The following is a 20860-nucleotide window of genomic DNA, read 5'->3' as shown; positions in this document are numbered from 1 at the left end:
GGTTTTTGGATAACAGTCATACTAATAGGTATGAAGTGATAGCACACTGATTTTAATTTGCGTTTTTCTGATGATTAGTGACGTTGAACATCTTTTCATGTACTTCTTGGCCATTTGTATGTCTTCTTTGGAGAAAGGTCTATTCAAGTCCTAATTTTTAAATTGAGTTCTTTAGAGGCACCTGGGTGGTTCAGTTGGTTAAGCGTCCTGACTTCAGCCCAGGTCATAATCTTGCAGTTCATGAGTTCGAGCCCTGTGTTGGTCTCTGTGTTGACAGCTGGGAGCCTGGAGCCTGCTTCGGATTCTGTGTCTCCCACTCTCTCTGCCCCTCCCCTGCATGCTATGTATCTCTCTCTCTCTCTCAAAAATAAAGATTAAAAAAATAAATAAGTTGTGTTCCTTACATGTTTTTAATATTATTAACCCTTTATCAGATACATGATTTTTGAGTGTTTTCTCCCGTTCGGTAGGTCGCCTTTCCACTCTCATTGTTCCTTTGTTGTGCAGAAGCTTTTTAGTTTGACATAATCCCATTTATCTCTTTCTGCTTTTGTTCCCTGTGCTTTTGGTGTCATATTCAAGAAATTATTGCTAAAAGCAGTGTCATGATGCTTATTCTTTATATTTTCTTCTAGGGGCTTTATAGTTTCAGGTTTTATATTAAAATTTTTAATCAGTTTTGAATTTATTTTTGTGTATAGTGTAAGGTAAGGGTCAGATTTCATTCCTTTGCATGTGACTGTCCAGTTTTTTCCACACCACCATTTGTTGAAGAGACTAGCCTTTCCCCATTATGTATTCTTTGCACCCTTGTTGAAGATTAGGTGACCATGTGTTCATGGGTTTATTTCTGAGCTCTTTTCCATTGGTCTGTATGCCTGTCTTTATGCCAGTACCATACTGTTAATTTCCATAGCTTTGTAATATATTTTGAAATTAGGTCATGTGAAGCCTCATTTTGTTTTTCTTTCTCCAGATTGTTTTGGCTCTTTGGGGTGGGTGTGTGGGTGTGTGTGTGTGTGTGTGTGTGTGGTTCCATATTAATTTTAGTCTTTTTTTCTATTTCTGTAAAAAAAAAAAAATTCCATTGAGATTTTATAGAGATTGCATTGAATTTGTGAATCACTTTAGTATGGACTTTTTAACAATATTAAGTCTTCCAGTCTAGGAAGGTCTTGATTTATTTGTATTTCTTTCATCAGTGTTTTATAGTTTTCAATATACAAATCTTTCATTTCCTTAATTTATTCCTAAGTATTTTGTTCTTTTTTATGCTATTGTAAATGGCATATGTTAATTTCTCATGGCTTATATATCTACCAGTTTATTTTAGAATTTTTATATCTCTTAATAAGTGTAACATTTTATCCTTTTTAAAAGCACTTTACTCTGTAACAATGATTTTTGCCTCAAAGTCTATTTTGTCTGATAATTAAAATAGCTTCTGTAGTTTTATTTGGCCTGGCATTTACTGGCCAAATTTTATTCTTCATTTTATTCTATTCTTTTTTTCTTCCAACTTTCTTATGGTGTATTTTAGGCATGTTATTTGTAAATAAAGAGCTAATGTGTTGATTTAAAAACTATTTTAAGGGGCGCCTGGGTGGCGCAGTCGGTTAAGCGTCCGACTTCAGCCAGGTCACGATCTCGCGGTCCGTGAGTTCAAGCCCCGCATCAGGCTCTGGGCTGATGGCTCAGAGCCTGGAGCCTGTTTCCGATTCTGTGTCTCCCTCTCTCTCTGCCCCTCCCCCGTTCATGCTCTGTCTCTCTCTGTCCCAAAAATAAATAAACGTTGAAAAAAAAAAATTAAAAAAAAAAATAAATAAAAACTATTTTAAGAATCTCTGTCTATTAACTGGTAAATTTAGTCCAATTATATTTGTAGTGATTATTTGATATTTAATACCAACCTGTTTTATATTTTCTATTTTTTCTGCTTTATCCTTTTTTATTCTCTGACCTTTCCTGGCTGTGTGTGATTTATTGAGTTTTAAAACTTGTTATCATACATTTATACTTTCTATTTCTATAATGATTAGCTTAATTTTTCACCATGCATATCTACATTAGAATCAAATATTAATAACTCTGTCCTCCTCTTGAATTAAAGGACACTTGAACTCTCTAACTCTAGATACTCCCTCCCAAAGTACAAGTTATAGTTTTCAGTACTTTAGTTCCATTTTGCTTTTTTACCTTTCAAATGAAGCATTATTTTGATCTCCTAGATTTAGTTGACTTAGTTCTTTTTAGGTTTATGCATACTTTACTAGTTTTTTTTGCTCACTGTTTTTGAGTTGCAACCCCTCCTTGCATATTCATTCTTTGCTTCTTGAAGAACATCCTAACATTTCTTCAGAGAGTCCCTTAGTGGTAAGCTCAGTTTTTATTTGTCCAAAATAGGTTTATTTGTAATAATTCTGGAAGGAGAGTTCAAGGGGATAAAACATTGTGGGATGACAACTGTTTCCTCTTAGCATTTTTAGGGTTTTACTTTCCACAGTCTGCTTAGAAGTCCCATTTTTAGATAACTTTATTTTCCTTCCTTTTACTAGCTACTTTTAAGCCTTTTTTATTGTTGTTATTCAGTTCCTTTACAGTGTGTCTCCACAGAGATTATTTTTCTCTCCTTACTTGGATTTGTTATGCGCTCTGAATCTAAGAATTTGTTTTCCACTCATTCTGGAAGTTTCTCAGATATTATCTTTTCTGGTATTGCCTTTCTTTCGTTTTCATTATATTTAATATAACATTATCTGAAGTTCTTCAGAGTCTATTTCTGATGTGTGTGTGTGTGTGTGTGTGTGTGTTAAATTTCTGACAAATCTCACAGCTTTTTCCTTATTTCATGATTCTGGACTATAGCAGGCTTTATTGTTAGGAATTCTGTGAGCCTTGGACAGAGGATGTGGTTCTTCAGATAGTATCTGCTTTTATTTCTGCTAGGTTGTTTGAACTAGGCATCCTGCTGTGCCAATAGCACATCTGCTTTAATTTTTTGGCTTGGAATTTCCTAGAAGATGCAGGTAATCTATATTTGAATCTAGATATGTAGAGGTCAGGCCCAAGATGACATATTTGCTGGAAAAACTTCTTTTCCATTTATTGCCTAACTGACACAGATGCATTTCCCTCAGGCGAATCTTTTCTAGTCTGCCTTTTCCTTGAAGGTATAACCCTTCAGAGCTATGCAGGAATCCCAGTTCTTGTGTCCCTGCTTTGCTTAGGCCCCAGATCTTTTTCCCAAACAGCCACTAAAAACCACGCCTCTAGGTTATTGACACCTGCAAATAACCTCAAGGAAACTATCTATAGCTTCAAACCAGGTTAGCATGCTGGTTTTTAGCTCTTTATTTTTGGTCCTTGGGGATATCTCTTACTTTTTTTTTTTTTTTTTTTTTTTTTTTTTTTTTTTAAATTTTTTTTTTCAACGTTTTTTTATTTATTTTTGGGACAGAGAGAGACACGGAGCATGAACGGGGGAGGGGCAGAGAGAGAGGGAGACACAGAATCGGAAACAGGCTCCAGGCTCTAAGCCATCCGCCCAGAGCCCGACGCGGGGCTCGAACTCACGGACCGTGAGATCGTGACCTGGCTGAAGTCGGACGCCCAACCGACTGCGCCACCCAGGCGCCCCTCTCTTACTTTTTTTAAGAGCTTAACTATACTTTTAAAAAGATGTTTGTGGTATTTTATTTAGAATATCTGTCTAGGTATGTTGGGAAGTTCTGTTTGGTTTTGAGTATTTTTGTTTTGTTTTGACAATATCTCATCTATATTGTCAGAAATAAAAGTCCACAAGGTATTTTCAAATAATATTTTTTACATAGACAAATATATTGATATTCTTTCTCTTCCATCATTTTTCAGCTTTGAAAGTCTTCCCTCCTCCATAGAGATGCCAATTATTTACCTAAATTTCTTCTAATTTAGGTATGGCTTGTTTTTTAAATGCTTAATATTAATATTATAAATGATCTATTTACTTATATAATACTCACCAGTGGTTCAAGGGCATTTTAGACAGAGGAAATAAAGGCTGGAAGGGAACTTAGAGTGTTATAAATTTTATATTCACGCTCATTTTAATCCTTACCACACCTTATGAAAGGAATTATCTTGATTTTATGAATGGGGCTCAGAGAGGTTAAGTAATTTGCATGGGGTCACACAATTAGCAGCAGAACCAGGATTGAAATCCTTTGATGTTTCTAGTCATTCATGCAATTTACCATTAAATCTGAACCTTGTTATTCAGGGCTTTTTATTTGCTTATTTCTTAGTTCTACATTTGGCTCATATAGAAATAACTGAGAGGCACCAGAAGTGGGAAGAAGGGAGATTCACTGCCAATTGCCAAAATAAGTTTGATTAGCAGCAGGTAGAAAGAGGGGCCAGGACCAGAGATTAGACATGTTCATGTGGGTATACATACAGAGCGCATGCCAGAACACCACAGAGGCAATCGAGTTAGCAGATGGTTTGTGTCAAAATAAGGAAGGAGATCACATTTATAGAATACTACAGTGTGCCAGACACTGGGACAGGTGGTGATGCTTTTTTTAGGTTCTCTCATTTAAGCCTCCCCACAGAGCTGGAGATGAGTGTTAAGATCAACAGCAGGTGGTGGCAAGGTCTCAGACCCTGAGGGTTCAGGGTTAGGATTCTAGTTTTTGAGAAGATTGAGGCTCTTTAGGGCTCTGGCTTTGGTTATCTATTTATTTAATTTTTTTCTGATTATAACATTAATAAGTACTAACAAAACTTGAGAAATAGGTCTAAAGGAGGAAATGCAACGAACTATAGTCTACCAAGCAGAGGAAATCTGTTACGTGCATGTTTGTATAATTGATTTTCATATCACTGGTATGACTATATATACTATTTTGTATCATAACTTTTTTACAGGCAGCATTTTATGAGGATTTCCCTACAGCTCTAAATACTTAGCTAATACAGCTTAAATACTTTTAAACATTTGTTTTTAGCAGGTAATGTGTGTATATATTTCCGAAAGCACAGGCCTCTAATGAAACACAGCAGCCCCCTCTCCCATCTCTAAATTCTACCTCCCAGCAGCGGTTATCTCTTTTAGTTACTGCTTCTGGAATTTGCCCTCATATTTCTAAATAGTATCAGTTTTAAATATTATCTATTTGTGTCCTGTTATGAAAGCTGAAGATTCCATAATAGTTTCCCTTATCCCATTCTTACACTGTTATGTCTCAGTTTTTGTTTTTGTTGTAACTGTAAATATTGTTTGTTGAGCCAAGAGTTATACTGTGCTCAAACTGCCCTCCTTGTACAACTCTATTTGTAGCCTTGGAATTAATAATTGCTTCATTTACTTTTAGTCTTATTTGTCAATTCTTCTCAGAACTCTAGCAGATCTATGAAAGCCCCGCTGATGCTGTTTTCCCTGTGATCAAATGCATCAGATAATCCATGAGGAGCATCCCCTTTACCTCTAGATCCCCTGTCCTCCTGCTCCATCCTGCAGCCTCCTTCAGATGCTTTCTAGGCCAGCTGCATCTGTCTTCGTGGGTGTGTCTTCACCACCACCCTAGAAATTCCCGCTAGATCTTTCCCGCTAGATCATTCCCACTAGATCTCCTTCTCCTTTTCATTTGGGTAGAGTGGCTTCTTGGGACAAGGTGTATAGGAGTAAGTTTTTTGAGACCCCTTGTATTGGTTATCCAATACGATATAACCAATTGGTTATAATAAATTACCCTAAAACTTAGTGACTTAAAACAACAATAAACATTTGTTATTTTGCAGTGTCTGTGGCCAGGAATTTGGGAACAGCTTAGCTGATTGGTTCTGCCTCAGGGAGTCCCATAAAGTTGCAGTAAAGAGGTCAGCCAGTGAAGCAGTTAGCTGAAGGCTTGACTGGGGGCTGGAGGATCTGCTTCCAAGGTGACTCACTCACAAGGCTGGCAGGTTTTAATGGTTTTTGATTGCAAGCCTTAGTCCTTTGGGTCTTTCCAAAGACTGCCTGAGAGCCCCATGACCTGGTGACTGGCATCTCTCAGAGCGAGTGATCCAAGAGACAAGACTGAAGCGACGATGTTTTTTATGACCTAGATTTCTACCACATTCTATCCATTAGAAGTGAGTCACTAACTCCTGTCCACGTTCAAAGGGAAGTTAGGTGTGGAGATTGGAAGGATATGGGACCTTGAAGACAAATATATAAGTACTTTAAATAAACTAAATTACCTATTGAACAAAGAAGTCTCTACAGGCACCAAAGCAAGGGAATTTGGATGAGCCTTTCTTTTCCAGGTATCCTCTAGCTCCTTCCTTAATGACTTCTTTTCCAATTCAGGAAAGTCTTTTGAGGGCTTATGGGCTTGGGGATAAGGGAGACAAGGACAAAGAAATAAGACTGAGAATAGATTCAAGGCACTTCTATTTGTACACTTTAAACTGTAACTTAGGGGCACCTGGGTGGCTCAGTCGGTTGAGCATCTGACTTAGGCTTAGGTCATGATCTCTCTGCACTTGTGGGTTCCAGCCCCGCGTTGGGCCTTTTGCTGACAGCTCAGAGCCTGGAGCCTGCTTCTGATTCTGTGTCTCCCTCTCTGCCCCTTCCCTGCTTGTGTTCTGTCTCTCTGTGTCTCTCAAAAAATAAAATAAAATGTTTAAAAACATTTTTTTAAACTGTGACTTATATCTTTAGAAATGCCTTCAAAGCATCAAACATTTCAGGCCCATTGTGGTGGTGTTTTTTTGTTTTTATAAAGAAAGTCCATTAGTGGACTTATTTTAGAATTTTTGCTTGGCCTAGAGCAAATTTATCAATAACAAGGAAAGAGACTGCAGCAGTTAAGGTTTCATATTCTTAAAATCTTTATCACTTTCACTCTGCATTCAGAGTCCTCTTTGGTTGGAGAATCTGGATCTATTTATAGTTGTCACACTCTCTTGACTGTGACTGGGGCCTGGTCTCCATTTTTCTCTGGTATATAATGTTTCCCAATGCTTGTAGCACAATGTAGATAAGGCCGGAATATTTCATAACGGTTTATCAAAGGCAGAGGAAACAACCAAAAGGAAGTTGAGTTTAGAGAGCAGCCTGGAAGATTTTTCATATGAGATCTAGTTTTAGTCTTCAGCTTTGCTTTCTCTAGCTCCTGGCTCGCCTCAAATTGACAAAAGCTATCTTCTCTCTACTACTCACGAGAACCTTCAAGCATGTGTAGACTCTAAATTTCAAACCTGTAAGAGAGGACTTAATGATTCACACTTAGCAGCGCTGCCAAGTGGGTGTGGCTTGTGCCTTTCACAAGAAATCCTATCTACCTGTATTCCAATAGTCTCTACCAGAACGTCGTGTCTATGTCTCAGGAGCCTACTCTCCTTACTAGAGTAAGCATGTGGTGGGTTGGGAATCTGTCAGAAGCTTTTTATATAACGAATCTATATGTTATACTTATGTACCTTTTATGGATTTTAAAATAAGGCATATGGTGTTTTATAATTAAGAGAACAATTGGCTAGAACTAGTAGACCTGGGTTCTAGTCTGATTTGCCAGTAAATAGTCTTTTGGATGTAGTGTATAGTTTTACAGTTTTGACTATAATTAGATATATTTTAAACGATTATAGAATTCATACTTGAATCTCTTTGTGTTACAGTGGTCTATTTTAATATGTTGAGATATTAGTGAGGAATAAAGGCCCAATTACTGTTGCAAAGAGAAACCCATTTTATAATGACACACTTTATAGGACAGGTTCTCCTTTATACAGACAGGTAGGACCTGGTTATACTTAAAAGGCCATGGGAGCTTACTAGTTTTTTTAATAAACATTTACCTCCATACCACATATAAATTTAGATGTTCTTAAACAATTAGTTGTATGTGTTTAAATATGTATTTAGATTCTGTGCTTTCTGGTTTTATTTCTTTCATGTATTTGGCATTTTATCTTTAAAGGTTTTAAGTTAGCAAACAAAAGCATCATGTGTTAAAGTACTTTAAGAGTAAGTTAGTACTCACAGTTAAGATGGACTGATTTTTTATTTCTACTTAAGCATAATCTGTTTTTTTTTTTTTTTTTCAGAGTGAAAAGCTTTTGTTATATGATACAGTCCAGAGTGAACTGGAGGAGAAGATAAGAAGGCTTGAAGAGGATAGGCACAGCATTGATATTACCTCAGGTGGGAGCTCCTGGGTGGCTCAATTGGTTAAATGTCCGACTCTTGATGTCAGCTTAGGTCATGGTCTCACGGTCAGTCGTAAGACTGAGCCCAGCATTGTGCTGGGCTTGGAGCCAACTTGGAATTCTCTCTCCCTCCTCTCTGGCCCTCCCCCACTCATGTGTGCTTGTGAATGCATGCTCTTTAAAAAAAAAAAAAAAGATAATTACCTCAGGTAATGGGAATGATGTGGTGTGATATGTGTGATATTTACTTTAAGTGACACTGAACCTGTGGCTTACTGGAGTGTCTCATAATATCCTAGTCTCCTAATATAAATGTTATGTAAATGAAGTCCTAATAAGAGGGGAAAGGGGGAGGCTTCTAAAGAACTTGATAGGTTTGTGATTGTTGCTTTGATTTGAATTCACATTTCAGAAAGACAGAAAATGGAGCACATGAAAAGGGACAAAAGGAAAGTGTGACAGGAACTATAGAAGTAAGAACAGTATATTGTAAGAATAATAAAGATATTATTATAATGTATGAATAGTATTGAAAGACAACTACAGCATATGTTCTTCCCTCTAAATCTTGAAAGATCAGGTGGAAGAAGGAATAAAAATCTTTTATTCTTGGTAACGCACAAACTAGATAGAAATTACAGGGAGGTAGACTTTTGTCTGAGAAAAAGGAAGAACTTCTTAATAATTAGATCAGTCCAATGAGAAACTGGTATTTTCAGGGGTATTATGGGAAAGCTTTCTACAGTGGGTTGAAGATGTATTGGGTTATCCTACAGGTCATGTGTGTGTATTACTTTACCTCTTTAAAGTTTTATCTCTCAGTAGGCACGGTGGAGTCAGATGAGCCCCTATCCCTACTAGTTGGGTGAATATGAGTGACGGTTACTTTAGCTTTTCTAAATCAGTCTCCTTATCTGTAAAATTGAAATAATAGGACTACCTGTCTCAGAGATAGCTTTGAGGATTAGAGGAAGCAATACATGTAATGTATATTTAACAAAGTACCTGACCTATGGTTCATCAGTTATTAGTCATTAAGTGCCAAGTTGATTTTTTACTTTAATAAAGGCAGAGGAAATTTTATAAATATATAGCTGCTCAGGAAATTACATAGTCACATATATATACTATCAGTGAAATTTTGCTACCATGAAATTACATAGCCTTTTCCCCCACTTTGATCTCCAGAAATCAGCTAATACTCAATTTTATTTACTTGCCAGAGCTGTGGAATGATGAGCTTCAGTCAAGAAAAAAGAGGAAGGATCCTTTCAGTCCTGACAAAAAGAAGCCAGTTGTTGTTTCAGATATCCTTTTCTAAATTTGTTTTTGCCTTGGTGCATATGGTTTTGCATTGTGCATATCTTTGTAAGTTTTATTAGTATACACTGACTTTATTTACATGATTCTGTAATAGGAAAAAGATGACTTATAAAACTGAATGAAGTCAGAAGGATATAGTTTAGGATTAAGAGGGGTAGGGAGGGAGTTTACTACTCTAAAGGGAGTAGAAGTTGAGCCATTAATATGGCTTTGTAGTTCGCAAAGGCTTTGATGTGAACTAGCTCTTTATAGATGATTGTTTAATTCATGTTTATTTTTTTAACACTTTCAATGTTTCTGAAATTGGAGCGTCTTTAAAATTAAAAACAAGCAAACAAACAAAAAAAAGAGGTTAGAGTGGGAGACAGCCAAACATAAGAGACTCTTAAAAACTGAGAACAAACTGAGGGTTGATGGGGGGTGGGAGGGAGGAGGGGAAGGTGGGTGATGGGTATTGAGGAGGGCACCTTTTGGGATGAGCACTGGGTGTTGTATGGAAACCAATTTGGCAATAAATTTCAAAAAAAAAATATTCCCAATATCCTAAAAAAAAAAAAAAAATTTAATGTTTATTTATTTTTGAGAGAGAGAGAGAGAGAGACCAAGCATGAGCAGGGGAGGGGCAGAGAGAGAGGAGACACAGAATCTGAAGCAGGCTCCAAGGCTCCGAGCTCTTAGCACAGAGCCTGATGAGGGGCTCGAACTCACAGACTGTGAGATCATGACCTGAACTGAAGTCTGACGCATAACCGACTGAGCCACCCAGGTGCCCCAGAATGTTTTTAAATTAAAATAATATATGCTTTCGATCTTGGTGTTCCCTGTGGTGCCCTCCCCTAACCCTACTACCTTTTCCCATTCCCACCTCAATACAGTGATTAGGTTGGTGGTATGTCTTACAATCAATGATATCAAAGAATTAAGAGAATATGGTTTATAGCATCTAAAATATTGGAATATATTTATCCTGGTACTAAGTTTTTTGGAGACTTATTTGAAGTCAAAATTCAGTCTGCCGAAGGATTATGTCCAGAAATCACTGTTCTAATTCTCTGAAAAACGGAAGTTTGGAAATATAATTCAAAGTGTGAAATTCTTACAGCTAAATTGACCTTGACTTTTCCACGTCCATATATAGTTTATATGCTACAAGATCTTGATATTCTTGAAGACTGGACAACAATTAGGAAGGTATGATTAAAGAGCAATGGAATACAAGTATCTTCTTATAGTCTACTTTTTTAAGATTCTGTGGTTTTTCACTACTACATCAAAATATTGCTGTTAATATGCTTTACTTTGCAACATTCTCTTAATGGCAGTTAATACTAATACAGGTAACAGTGGATTGCAAGAATATTTTGAGAGACATGTCAGCAATTTGAGTGTATTTTTTCCTGTAATAATTAATAATTTATGCAAAAGTACAGAAAAAGCATTTATTTAGGTTGCCCCAAAATAATAAATAACCTTTTTGTGCCTAGTCCTTAGCCCAGTGCTGGCTCACTGAAGGCACTCAATAAATACCTGTTGAATGAATTCAAAGTGGGTATTTGAACTTTATTGTATGTCTTGTGTTCTGTCATTAAACATTCAAGAATTACAAAACTTTCTGTGCTTGTTTGAAGGTGGAGACTTATTTTTCTTAAAATTTTTCCGTTTTTAGAAACTTCTTAGTTGAGAGAGATCATTTTAGGTATTGATAACACCTCTAGGAGAAATGGTTGTTCTTTACATATACATATTCCTTATGGTCTTAGACATTAACAATTTATTAGAGCAGCTGAAGATTACATTTCACTGTTAGTTATTTGAGGTCCTGAGTAGTGTTGTATACATTAAATAGACCCCAAAATATACTTTCAGTCTATAAACTCAGTCAATGTCTTCTTTTTTTAATTAGGCAATGGCTACACTGGGTCCACACAGAGTGAAGACAGAACGTAAGTCATTTAACCTAAGTTCAGGGAACTCTTCTGTGGAGACTTGTTGGATCAGGGCCATTAAGTCATCCACATACTAAAGAGGTCTCCCCCCATCAGTGGTTTCGTTTCATTAGTGAACACTACTCTTGGAATTATGATATCTTAAATCCTACTTAAAATTGGCACTCATAATTGATAATGTAACTGCTTCCCCTTCGGGCACTTGTCTAGTTCACCGATGATTTATCGTACATTGTACAGCTTCATTTTGTAGTTATATTAAAACTTAGTGAATTCTATAAAGAAATGTAAGAAATTAAATTCTCTTATTTCTATTAGATTTAGACTTAATATCTAAGAACTATTTTTAGTGTTTTTTTCACATATATGCATGGATTGGTGTTACTTCGTAATGTTCTGCACTTTTGTTCTTCTGACAATGTCTTATTAATGTAACAGTTTTTGAACTGATCCCTTTAGCGCCTGTGAAACTGGAAAAACATCTGCACAGTGCTAGATCTGAAGAAGGAAGATTATATTATGATGGTGAATGGTATATACGTGGACAAACAATATGTATTGATAAAAAAGATGAATGTCCTACAAGGTAAAAACTATCATTTCAGTGTTGCTCAGTATTAAAATTTACAATTGTTGTCAATAAATATTTGCCTCGTCCGTAGTGCATTCGTAATGCACCATTATTTGCCTATGGATCCTTCCTTTCTCTTGGCATAGGATTTGTTTAGCATGTATGTACACCAGTGTTAATATTTATACACCAATGTCACATATTAAGTTCTTGAGCACAAGCATTAACACAAGAGGAAATGTTGGAATTATTTAGCCAGGTAAGTGGTCCTATCTGTTAGTTATTATAATAGATGAATTGTTAGGGTTTTAATATTATGGTCTTTAAATCAGACCGTTACAAGTTTTTGGTGGGCATATTAATCCTTAACTTTTTTTTTTGGGTGTTACAGTATTTTGGACACCAAGAATGTGTATCAGTTAGAGTAGGAAAGTAATGGAAAATTCATGAAAACCTTAAGAGTAACAGTAATTACAATACAACTTGAAAACTAAAAGCTGCCTTTTAAAAAACTCAGTCTGGCTTAAGTAAGGTTTATATAATTATTTATATAGGCTTCTAAGTTGTTTTTTTTTTCTAAGACTTTATTTTTTTACAATAATCTCTACAGCCAGTGTGGGGCTCAGTCCCACAACCCTGAGATCAAGAGTTACACACTCCACTGACTGAGCCAGCCGGGTGCCCCTATAGCCTTCTAAGTTTTATCTGGTTTATCTAAGTTTTGTCACTCATTTGGAAACTATTAATGCTAATTATTGTTTCTATTCCTTCAGTAGTTTAGGATTTAATTCTCAGAGTGGTAGCCTTCTACAGTAAGAAGGTGTCTTTTTCTAGCTATGAATGGTAAATGAAGTGTTTGTATTTAGTGAAGAATACTCATTTTCCAAATGTGGTTTTACTTGAATTGTAATTGCATCTTTAAAATTTTAGGATCCTAGGAGCATTGTGTATAGTAACTTTTCTCATAGAAGCCCACTGAGCTAATTACTAGGTTATATGTGATGCCCCTAGATTCTTTGCTTTATCTTACTACTTTTAAGGCATTCTCTTTACTGCTTAGCATAAATGTGACTTAAAAAGAGATGAAATAGTATAAGAGGATTAAACACAAATCTATTTTTAAAACTATTTTTACATACTAGATAAGTAGTGTCAAAAAAGAACCCATACAAGTACCATAGATGTTTTGATACTGGGAAATACTGGGAATTAGGGTTTGGTATTTGAAAGATTTCCTACAGCCAGGGCTGATCTGAACTGGAGGTGTAATACTATATATTTAGTGTTCTTAGTTCCACTGTGTTTTCTTGGGGTGGTGATGGGGGGCTAGGGATGTAGTAGGAATATGTGCATTTAATAGTTCTAATAGTAAACATGACCAATTCTATCAAGGAAAGAAAAGGGATTGCTGAATGTGATGTTTTTGACAGCATGCCCTGCTGATAATGCAGCAGCATTGTGGTAAATGATAATTATATACCTGAATCTACTCTTACAGTCCAGCTATTTTGGTTTTATAACTAGTTACTCTAAAATGAGTGGAGGCGGCATATTGCGATTCATTCATTCCTTCCTTTTCTCCCCCCCTTTTTTAGTGCTGTAATTACAACAATTAACCATGATGAAGTTTGGTTTAAGAGGCCTGATGGAAGCAAATCTAAGCTTTACATTTCACAGCTACAGAAAGGAAAATATTCAATTAAACATTCATAATCATGATTTAAGTGTTATCTAAAGCTACCTTATTAGTGTTATCAAGTGTGATGTGCCATGGGAGTTAAAAATGTATTCAATAACTTAATATTCTCATCAAATCATGAGAGACTGTATTTGTAGGTAGTACTCTGAGTAGACCTCATATTGATATGTCAATGAGACAGTAATAAAAACTTAATCATGATCATTACATTTATTTGCCTTTTAGGTCCAATGACCAATAGGTGTATATGGTAGGGGTTTCTTACTAAACTTTTTTCTTTGTTTTTTAAAAATATTATGCAAATCTGTCTTATCTTTAGTGAACTATGTTGCTAAGTGGCTATATTTGTCTGCAGTTTCTTTGATTTTCTGTATCTTTGTCACTCATTGTGTTTGTAAATAAGCCTCCTAAAATGTTTCCTATAAATGGTTTGTACTAGTACATTAGTGTTAAATCAGAATTGAAATTTAAACATATATACGTGAGTATGTATATATGGCATCATCAGCTAATTTAGAACTGATGGCCTTACTTTACAATCTTGTTTTACCCAACATTAAGCTATTGGGTCTGAAAGCTAAAGGGAGCACTTTTGTAGACTAGCAGCTTTCCTTCTCCTCTTCCTTGATTGTATGGTGGTGACCTATTTTTACAAATTACACTTAATGTTAATTAGTAAAATTAGTGTCAAGTAATAACATGCTTCTACCTATATTTCTCGTGAACCTTTAGAGGGCAGGTGTTTGTGCCTGGTATTTATGATGTGGTATATAAGTGGTGAATAGTAACCGACAGTATTGTGGTGCTTGCTGTACACGTCTGATCTTTTGAAACAGATTTTTAGTAAGCATTTTCCAGAGGTAAAACTAGGTTCTTATCTTAATTTTATTCCTAGGGCAAAGTAGACAGGGATAATTTTCTTGAATCTATTCCCAAATTAATATTTTTGTCTTTGGTGTTTCTACACTTTAAGGCCACTTGGTGCAATTTAGAAAGTATTGACCTCTCTTCCCTTAGCCACATTCAAAATTAGCTTCTAAAACCTCAGGAACAGTACAAAGAATTGAAGCCCTCAATATGGCAGCACAGTTGGCTGTAGTATATGTTAGGGTACAACCAAATCAAGTATTCCTGGTGGTCTTGTGCACTTTAATTTCTGTTACAATGAGACTGAAGAGGATGAGGAAGAGAGCTACTTATTAACACTTAGGGCAGGAATATCTGCATTATTCCGTTTGTTTTCTTACTATTTTACCTCTGCAAACATCTTCCTGTGCAGATCACTACTTCACAGTTGCCAAATGTTAAAATATTTGACTTCTGAAATTCGTTATCAGCAAAGTTATGTACTTTGTTCTGTTTCTAATTAACCTTAGCAAATGTACATAATGTCATAATCCAATAGTATTTGACAGTACTTATGTATACAATGTTTCATAAGCATTTTTAATAAGATTTGTATTTTTAAATTTAGTATATAATAAAAAGATGTGTTTGAGTGTCATTTGTAGTGTCTTGAATTATGGGTGCATAAGTTCTTTATGAGTTACAACCTGTCCACCTCTAAGAATGATTTGGGCCAATTTACATGAATAAATACAGAGAACTGGAGTGTTGAACTGATGTTTCTGCTTCCCTAAACCACAATTCAACCTCTGTTGGGGTATAGATATTCAAGATGGCCAAGTAATACTTATTTTAAAAATATGCATATATGGGGCGCCTGGGTGGCTCAGTTGGTTAAGCATCCGACTTCAGCTCAGGTCATGATCTCATGGCTTGTGAGTTCAAGCCCCGCATCAGGCTTTGTGCTCACAGGTTGGAGCCTGGAGCCTGCTTTGATTTCTGTGTCTCCATCTGTCTCTGCCCCTTCCCTGCTCATGCTCATGCTCTCTCTCTCTCTCTCTCTCTCTCTCTCAGAAGTAAATAAACATTAAAAAAATTTTTTAAATGCATATATGTTATAGGTTAATAAACATGTACTGTATATGTTCTGAAATTCTAAATAGAAAATCATTATTTCAAAAACTATGATTTAGTGCATTTACTTTCAAAACATATACAGCCTAATACTGTATCATGTAACAACTGAAATATTGACATTGATTCAGGTAAGCATATGTTCATCTGTAATTAAAGTACTATAAAATGTGTTTTATTATTGGCAGTTTGCCATTAGAGTCTGGTCAAAAAGTCTAGGAGGATTTAGTTTAGGAGGATTGTTAGAATCTGTGAAGTACAATTTATCAGTTGCTGCTGCTGTTATTGTTTATGATCAGCCTTTGTCTCAGGATCAATTTATGGGCCTTTCCTGCCACCGCTCCTAGTATTTCATGTTCAGCCCACCCCTTTCTGCCATTTGCCACTTAAAAAAAGTCCAACCATCACTAATCCAATGCATTATTAATAATGATTAACAAATATTAATAGCACACTCCTCTGATTGGTTGCCGGAGCACTGATACTTCTCATTGCAGCCTTCCTCATGTGAAAGTTGTTCGGATACACATATTACTATTGCTACTCAGAACTCAAACACCACTCCAAGAACGTGTACACCTCACTGATAATTGTTCAAAAAGAAGAACAAGGATGTCAGCTGTTATTTCCAAGGTTTGGTTTGTGGACCGAATAAGTTCAGTACACTAAAACTGAACTAAAATGAATTTATAAGGTAAGAAAAGTGGATGCAGGATGAATATACTAGTTAGGATTTATGTAGTCTCGTGCCAAATTGGAATATAAACTATTTTAATTGCTAAAGATTAGGAAATCTAAAATGTTTTTAAAAAGCACATGAAAGGTTAGAATGGGGTTAGAGAAAAACGTTATGTTCCTTACATTGTCTTTATGGATGAACTCAGGAATTGTGACTGGTAGGTCAGGTGGGATTAACTGAGGCAGTTTCCCCCATTGGGTCACTGCGGCCCAGTCTTGCCCTTTACTTCACAGGCCCAGAAACTTGAACTTTATATATCCTGTTATGAGCTGAATTGTGCCTCCCCCCTTCCACCCCCTCCACCAAATTCATATGCTGAAGCATTACCCCCCCAGCACCTCAGAATGTGACTGTATTTGAAGATAGGGTCCTTTAGAGAGGTTGATCAGTTAAAATGAGATCATTTCAGGGTAGATCCTAATCCAATCTGACTGATGTCCTTACAAGAAGAGGAAATTTGGACATCAGACATGTGCACAGCGGGGAGACTCTGAGGATAGAGCAAGGTAACTCTCTGCCAGCCAAGGAGAGAGCCCTCAGAAGAAACCAAACCTGCCAACACCTTGATCCTGGACTTTAACATCCAGCACTGTGAGGAAGTAAGTTTGCGTTGTTTAAGCCACCCAAGTCTACGGTATCTTGTTACGGCAGCCCTGGCAAACTGATACATGCCCCAACGTGACAGCTTTCTGGGTAAGTCAGGCTGACTGACCCACAGTGGATCGAAGGGGAAGCCAAGTGTCAATTTAATCACTTAAATTGGGAAGTATAAATGAGAAGGAGACCTGACTCCTCAAGTCAATTCTTTCCTTCTAGGAAAATCTGTGTAAAGCCACCTTGTGATCAGAAGATTTGTTTTGGTGAAACTTCAGAGTCTCCGGTTTCCTGGTGAGGCTGCCCCATTTCTGGTATTGTGCTGGATATATTGCTATCATCTTTCTTTTGGCTTTTTTTTCCTGGTGCCCCGCTGACCAAGATCTCTCCTCTGTTAATGGGCCCTGCAGGTCTTGCCCACTTCCCCCCTCTAAGTTCTTTCTGTACCATAGGCTTTCCCAGAGTAGACCCTGACACATGGGCAGCCAGTGATAGTATTTAATTTTTAATGCTTGCTATGTATCAGGAACTATGTTTAATGTATAAACAGAGCATTGTTATTTAATTTTTTTCATGTTTAAAACAAAATGAACATAATGTAAGAATTCTAATATGTTTACTCTTTATCCTATATTATTAGAAATTTCTGCTCGTGAGGTTTTTTACAAGTTATTAGAGGCAATATACTGTGGCAGAACTTGTATTTGGAGTGCTCCAAAACAGTTACTTTTATCTCAAGTTGCTAATCATTTTGAGAACTGTGTGTTTATCTTTCTCCTTCCCTTGCCACCCACACACCCACTCATCTACCCATGCATCTTCTATCTATCCATCACTAGAAAGCAACTTGTAAGTCTAAAATTCTTTGCTCCCAAACTTGAAGCTAATGTATTGTCTTCAAAGACACATTTTATATTCAAGTAAGGTCAAGGGAAAAAGTTATGTAATAACAGTCTTTGGAGTTTACTTTTCCTTGTCTTATCCATTTTCCTGTGTCTAATGTGGGTCTGAGGTGGGTGGCTTTGCCAGCACACTAGTCCAGAAGCAGGCCACATGGACGATTTCATTTCTACCGGAGCAGATTACAATTTATGTCAAACTGCTTAGAAAACCAGATCCTTCAGCTGAGGCTAAATGACATCTGCTTATACTAGAGGGATGTGAAAAGAAATATCCTATTTCATTTATTATTGAAAGAATTTGAAAATGGCATTTTTTTTTTTTTAACATTTATTTTTGAGACAGAGAGAGAGAGCATGAACAGGGGAGGGTCAGAGAAAGAGGGAGACACAGAATCTGAAACAGGCTCCAAGCTCTGAGCGGTCAGCACAGAGCCCGACGCGGGGCTGGAACCCACGGACCGCAAGATCATGACCTGAGCTGAAGTTGGACGCTTAACCGACTGAGCCACCCAGGCGCCCCGAAAATGGCATTGTTAATGGCAGAATCAGTAAAGTGCTTTCACTCACTTGACGATAAGTTTATGATTTTAGTACATTGTGTTTAAATACATCCATGGGCAATTGTACTTATTAAGGAAAACTGATTTAAAAAAAAAGACTTCAGGCACTGTTTAAATTACTCACGGACTGTGGCAGTTTTTCATTTTCATTAACACCCCACAGTGTTAATCTATATTTTATACTTTATATATGTATTTATAACAACAGTATCCACTACACAGGGTCAGCTTGGCCTGGGTCTTTGCTACACACCCATGTGAGTTGCACCCTCTCATGCCCAAGGGTTCTTGTGTTCTTTGTCTCACTTCATCACAGCCACAGAGTGGCCTTGTTTGATGTGGGTGCTTTACGAGATTGTTTCTATTCAACAGGAGAACCCCGAGGCCCAGCAGTGAGGGCCAGGCAGTTCCTGGTTTCCTCCTTCTCACGTGTGCATTTGCGACTCTACCAATATCTTTTAGTTTTTATTCCTTGAATTTGTGGTGAAATTACAAAAGTTCATTATCCTTTTTAAGATGAAAGTCAACAGAATATGAGCCCTAGTGTTTGTGATAAATGTTGCAAGGGTCAGAAACCAACTTCAGAAAAATAGACAAAGGGGAATTTATTAGAAGACTCATGTAACACGAGGAAGATCGGGGTTCAGATGGGCTGTGGGCCAGCTGGAAGCAGGAAGTTAAATGCCAAGAAATTACGCATCTTCCGTGTCTTCGGCTCTCTGTGTCATCTTTCTCCACAGCTCAGGAAACTTAATTTCCTGTCGTTCTCAAACTTTGTTTCCTTCCCGGTTGGTATCAATGTGAGAGGGAGACTGATCCTATTTCCACCGTTGCAGCTTGAGAGATCCCAGCGAAGGTTCTAATTGGGGCAGCCTGAGTTATATGGCCACCGAAACAACTGTGACCAAGACTGGCAGAGCCTGAGAGAAATAGGTGTTCCGGTGGGAGCCACATGGTTGGGGGAAAAGCCTTTCTTGGAAAAAGTGGAACTGCAGTGCTCTACAGATAAAAGAATTGAGGTCCAGCAGGGAGTGTAAAACAAAACCAAAAACAAACAGTTCTGGGTTCTAGAAATATAACATTTGCTATTGAGAAAAGGGCAGGAAGCAAGGAGACCAGTTGGGCCATCACAATCATCCTTGTAAATATACTAAAGGCTTGAATTAGGGTAGCATCAGTGGCGCAGGAGAAAAGGGTGATTTTAGAAAATGTTTCCGAGTTAAAATCTATGAGGGGTCGAAATATATAAATAGGCCTTATGTAGGATTTATCATGTCACAGGCACTGTTTTAAGCTCATGGCATATATTAATTCACTGGATTTTCCTCACAACACTATGAAACATCAGGTGTCATTATTTTCATTTTCAGATGAGGACGTTGTGAGGCACACAAAGGTTAAGAAATTGCCCGTGGTCACACAGCTGGTAAGTGGCAGAGTTCGCAGTTAGTCTTGCCCTGAAGGCCATGAGTTTAATCACGTACCCCAGCATCCCTAAGGTCTGAATTTGGGTGGATCATTGCATGAATCAAGGGTGGGAACACAAGAGGAGTACAGCTGGGACTGGGGGAGGGATGCAAAGAAGAGATAATATTTGTGTTTCTTTTTTATGTGTTAAGTTCAAAAGGTATGACGGCCAGATGGAAATGCCCAGCAGGTAACAATGTATAACTTGGGTGAGGGCACAGATTTAAATTTGGGATTGTGAGAGCACAAGTGGTAGCTAAAGTCAATGAAGCGAGCAAAAACTTCTAAAAGGGCTTGAAAGGACGGCTTACGCAGCGTGAAGGAAAACCAGCAATAAAAGAGAAGGGAGAAGAATGACGATGAAAATTAATTATCACCAGAATCTGTGTTTCTGTTGATAAAGAGAAATAGGCACCCTTGTATACTGTTAGTGGGAGTGTAAATTGGTACAATTTATTTGCAGGAAAATGAAGCAATACCTAATAAACTGTAAAATCCCCCACCAGTTGACTAAGCAGTTTTACTTGAAATTTATGCTATAAGTATACTCTTTCCCAGGGTCAAAACTATATGTCCAAAAGGATTCACCTCAGCCTTGTTTGATAAGAGAGAAGAAAGAAGGAAGGAAAGGAGAAAATCTAACTGTTAAACAGTTCCATACGGTGGAATTGCACATGGTTGTTTCCGTAACATGAATACCATGCAGTCATTAAAAAGGATGAAGGAGATCTGTGGGGGCTGATATGGAATGATCACCATGACATATTATATCAAAAAAGAAAACAAGAAGTGCAGCAGCATACACACACCGTTCCTTTACTGTAAATAATAGGTCCTGCTGTGCCCTAGTTTATTCACTTGGCAGGAACAGAACCAATAGAGGGCCAGAATCTCAGAGAATCTT

The 20860-nt window shown here is 37.1% G+C and overlaps 1 protein-coding gene across 7 annotated transcripts in view; it reads left to right on the top strand.

The window, feature by feature from the left end:
* BRMS1L (BRMS1 like transcriptional repressor) overlaps window positions 1-20461 on the top strand; it is a 35453-nt gene extending 14992 nt beyond the window's left edge. Inside the window, exons 5-12 of one of the 7 annotated variants that reach the window (XR_015252421.1) lie at window positions 8074-8170; window positions 9399-9482; window positions 10625-10689; window positions 11402-11441; window positions 11883-12030; window positions 16192-16388; window positions 16843-17321; window positions 19860-20461. Coding sequence is in view for 2 of the 7 variants with exons in the window: in XM_086709911.1 (XP_086566037.1) it covers window positions 8074-8170; window positions 9399-9482; window positions 10625-10689; window positions 11402-11441; window positions 11883-12030; window positions 13611-13728 (552 nt within the window). In the remaining 5 variants the exon portion in view is untranslated. Of the gene's footprint in view, window positions 1-8073; window positions 8171-9398; window positions 9483-10624; window positions 10690-11401; window positions 11442-11882; window positions 12031-13610; window positions 15219-16191; window positions 17322-19859 lie in introns of those variants that run through there. The other 6 variants (XR_015252420.1, XR_015252422.1, XR_015252419.1 and 3 more) reach the window with 6 other exon arrangements.
* Window positions 20462-20860: the final 399 nt, after the last annotated feature.

This window comes from Puma concolor, chromosome B3 (assembly GCF_028749965.1).
Source record: "Puma concolor isolate L17-30 chromosome B3, mPumCon1.1.hap2, whole genome shotgun sequence".
Lineage (NCBI taxonomy): Eukaryota > Metazoa > Chordata > Mammalia > Carnivora > Felidae > Puma > Puma concolor.
The sequence above is the reverse complement of the archived record's forward strand: the minus strand, read 5'-3'. Positions and strand labels throughout refer to the sequence as shown.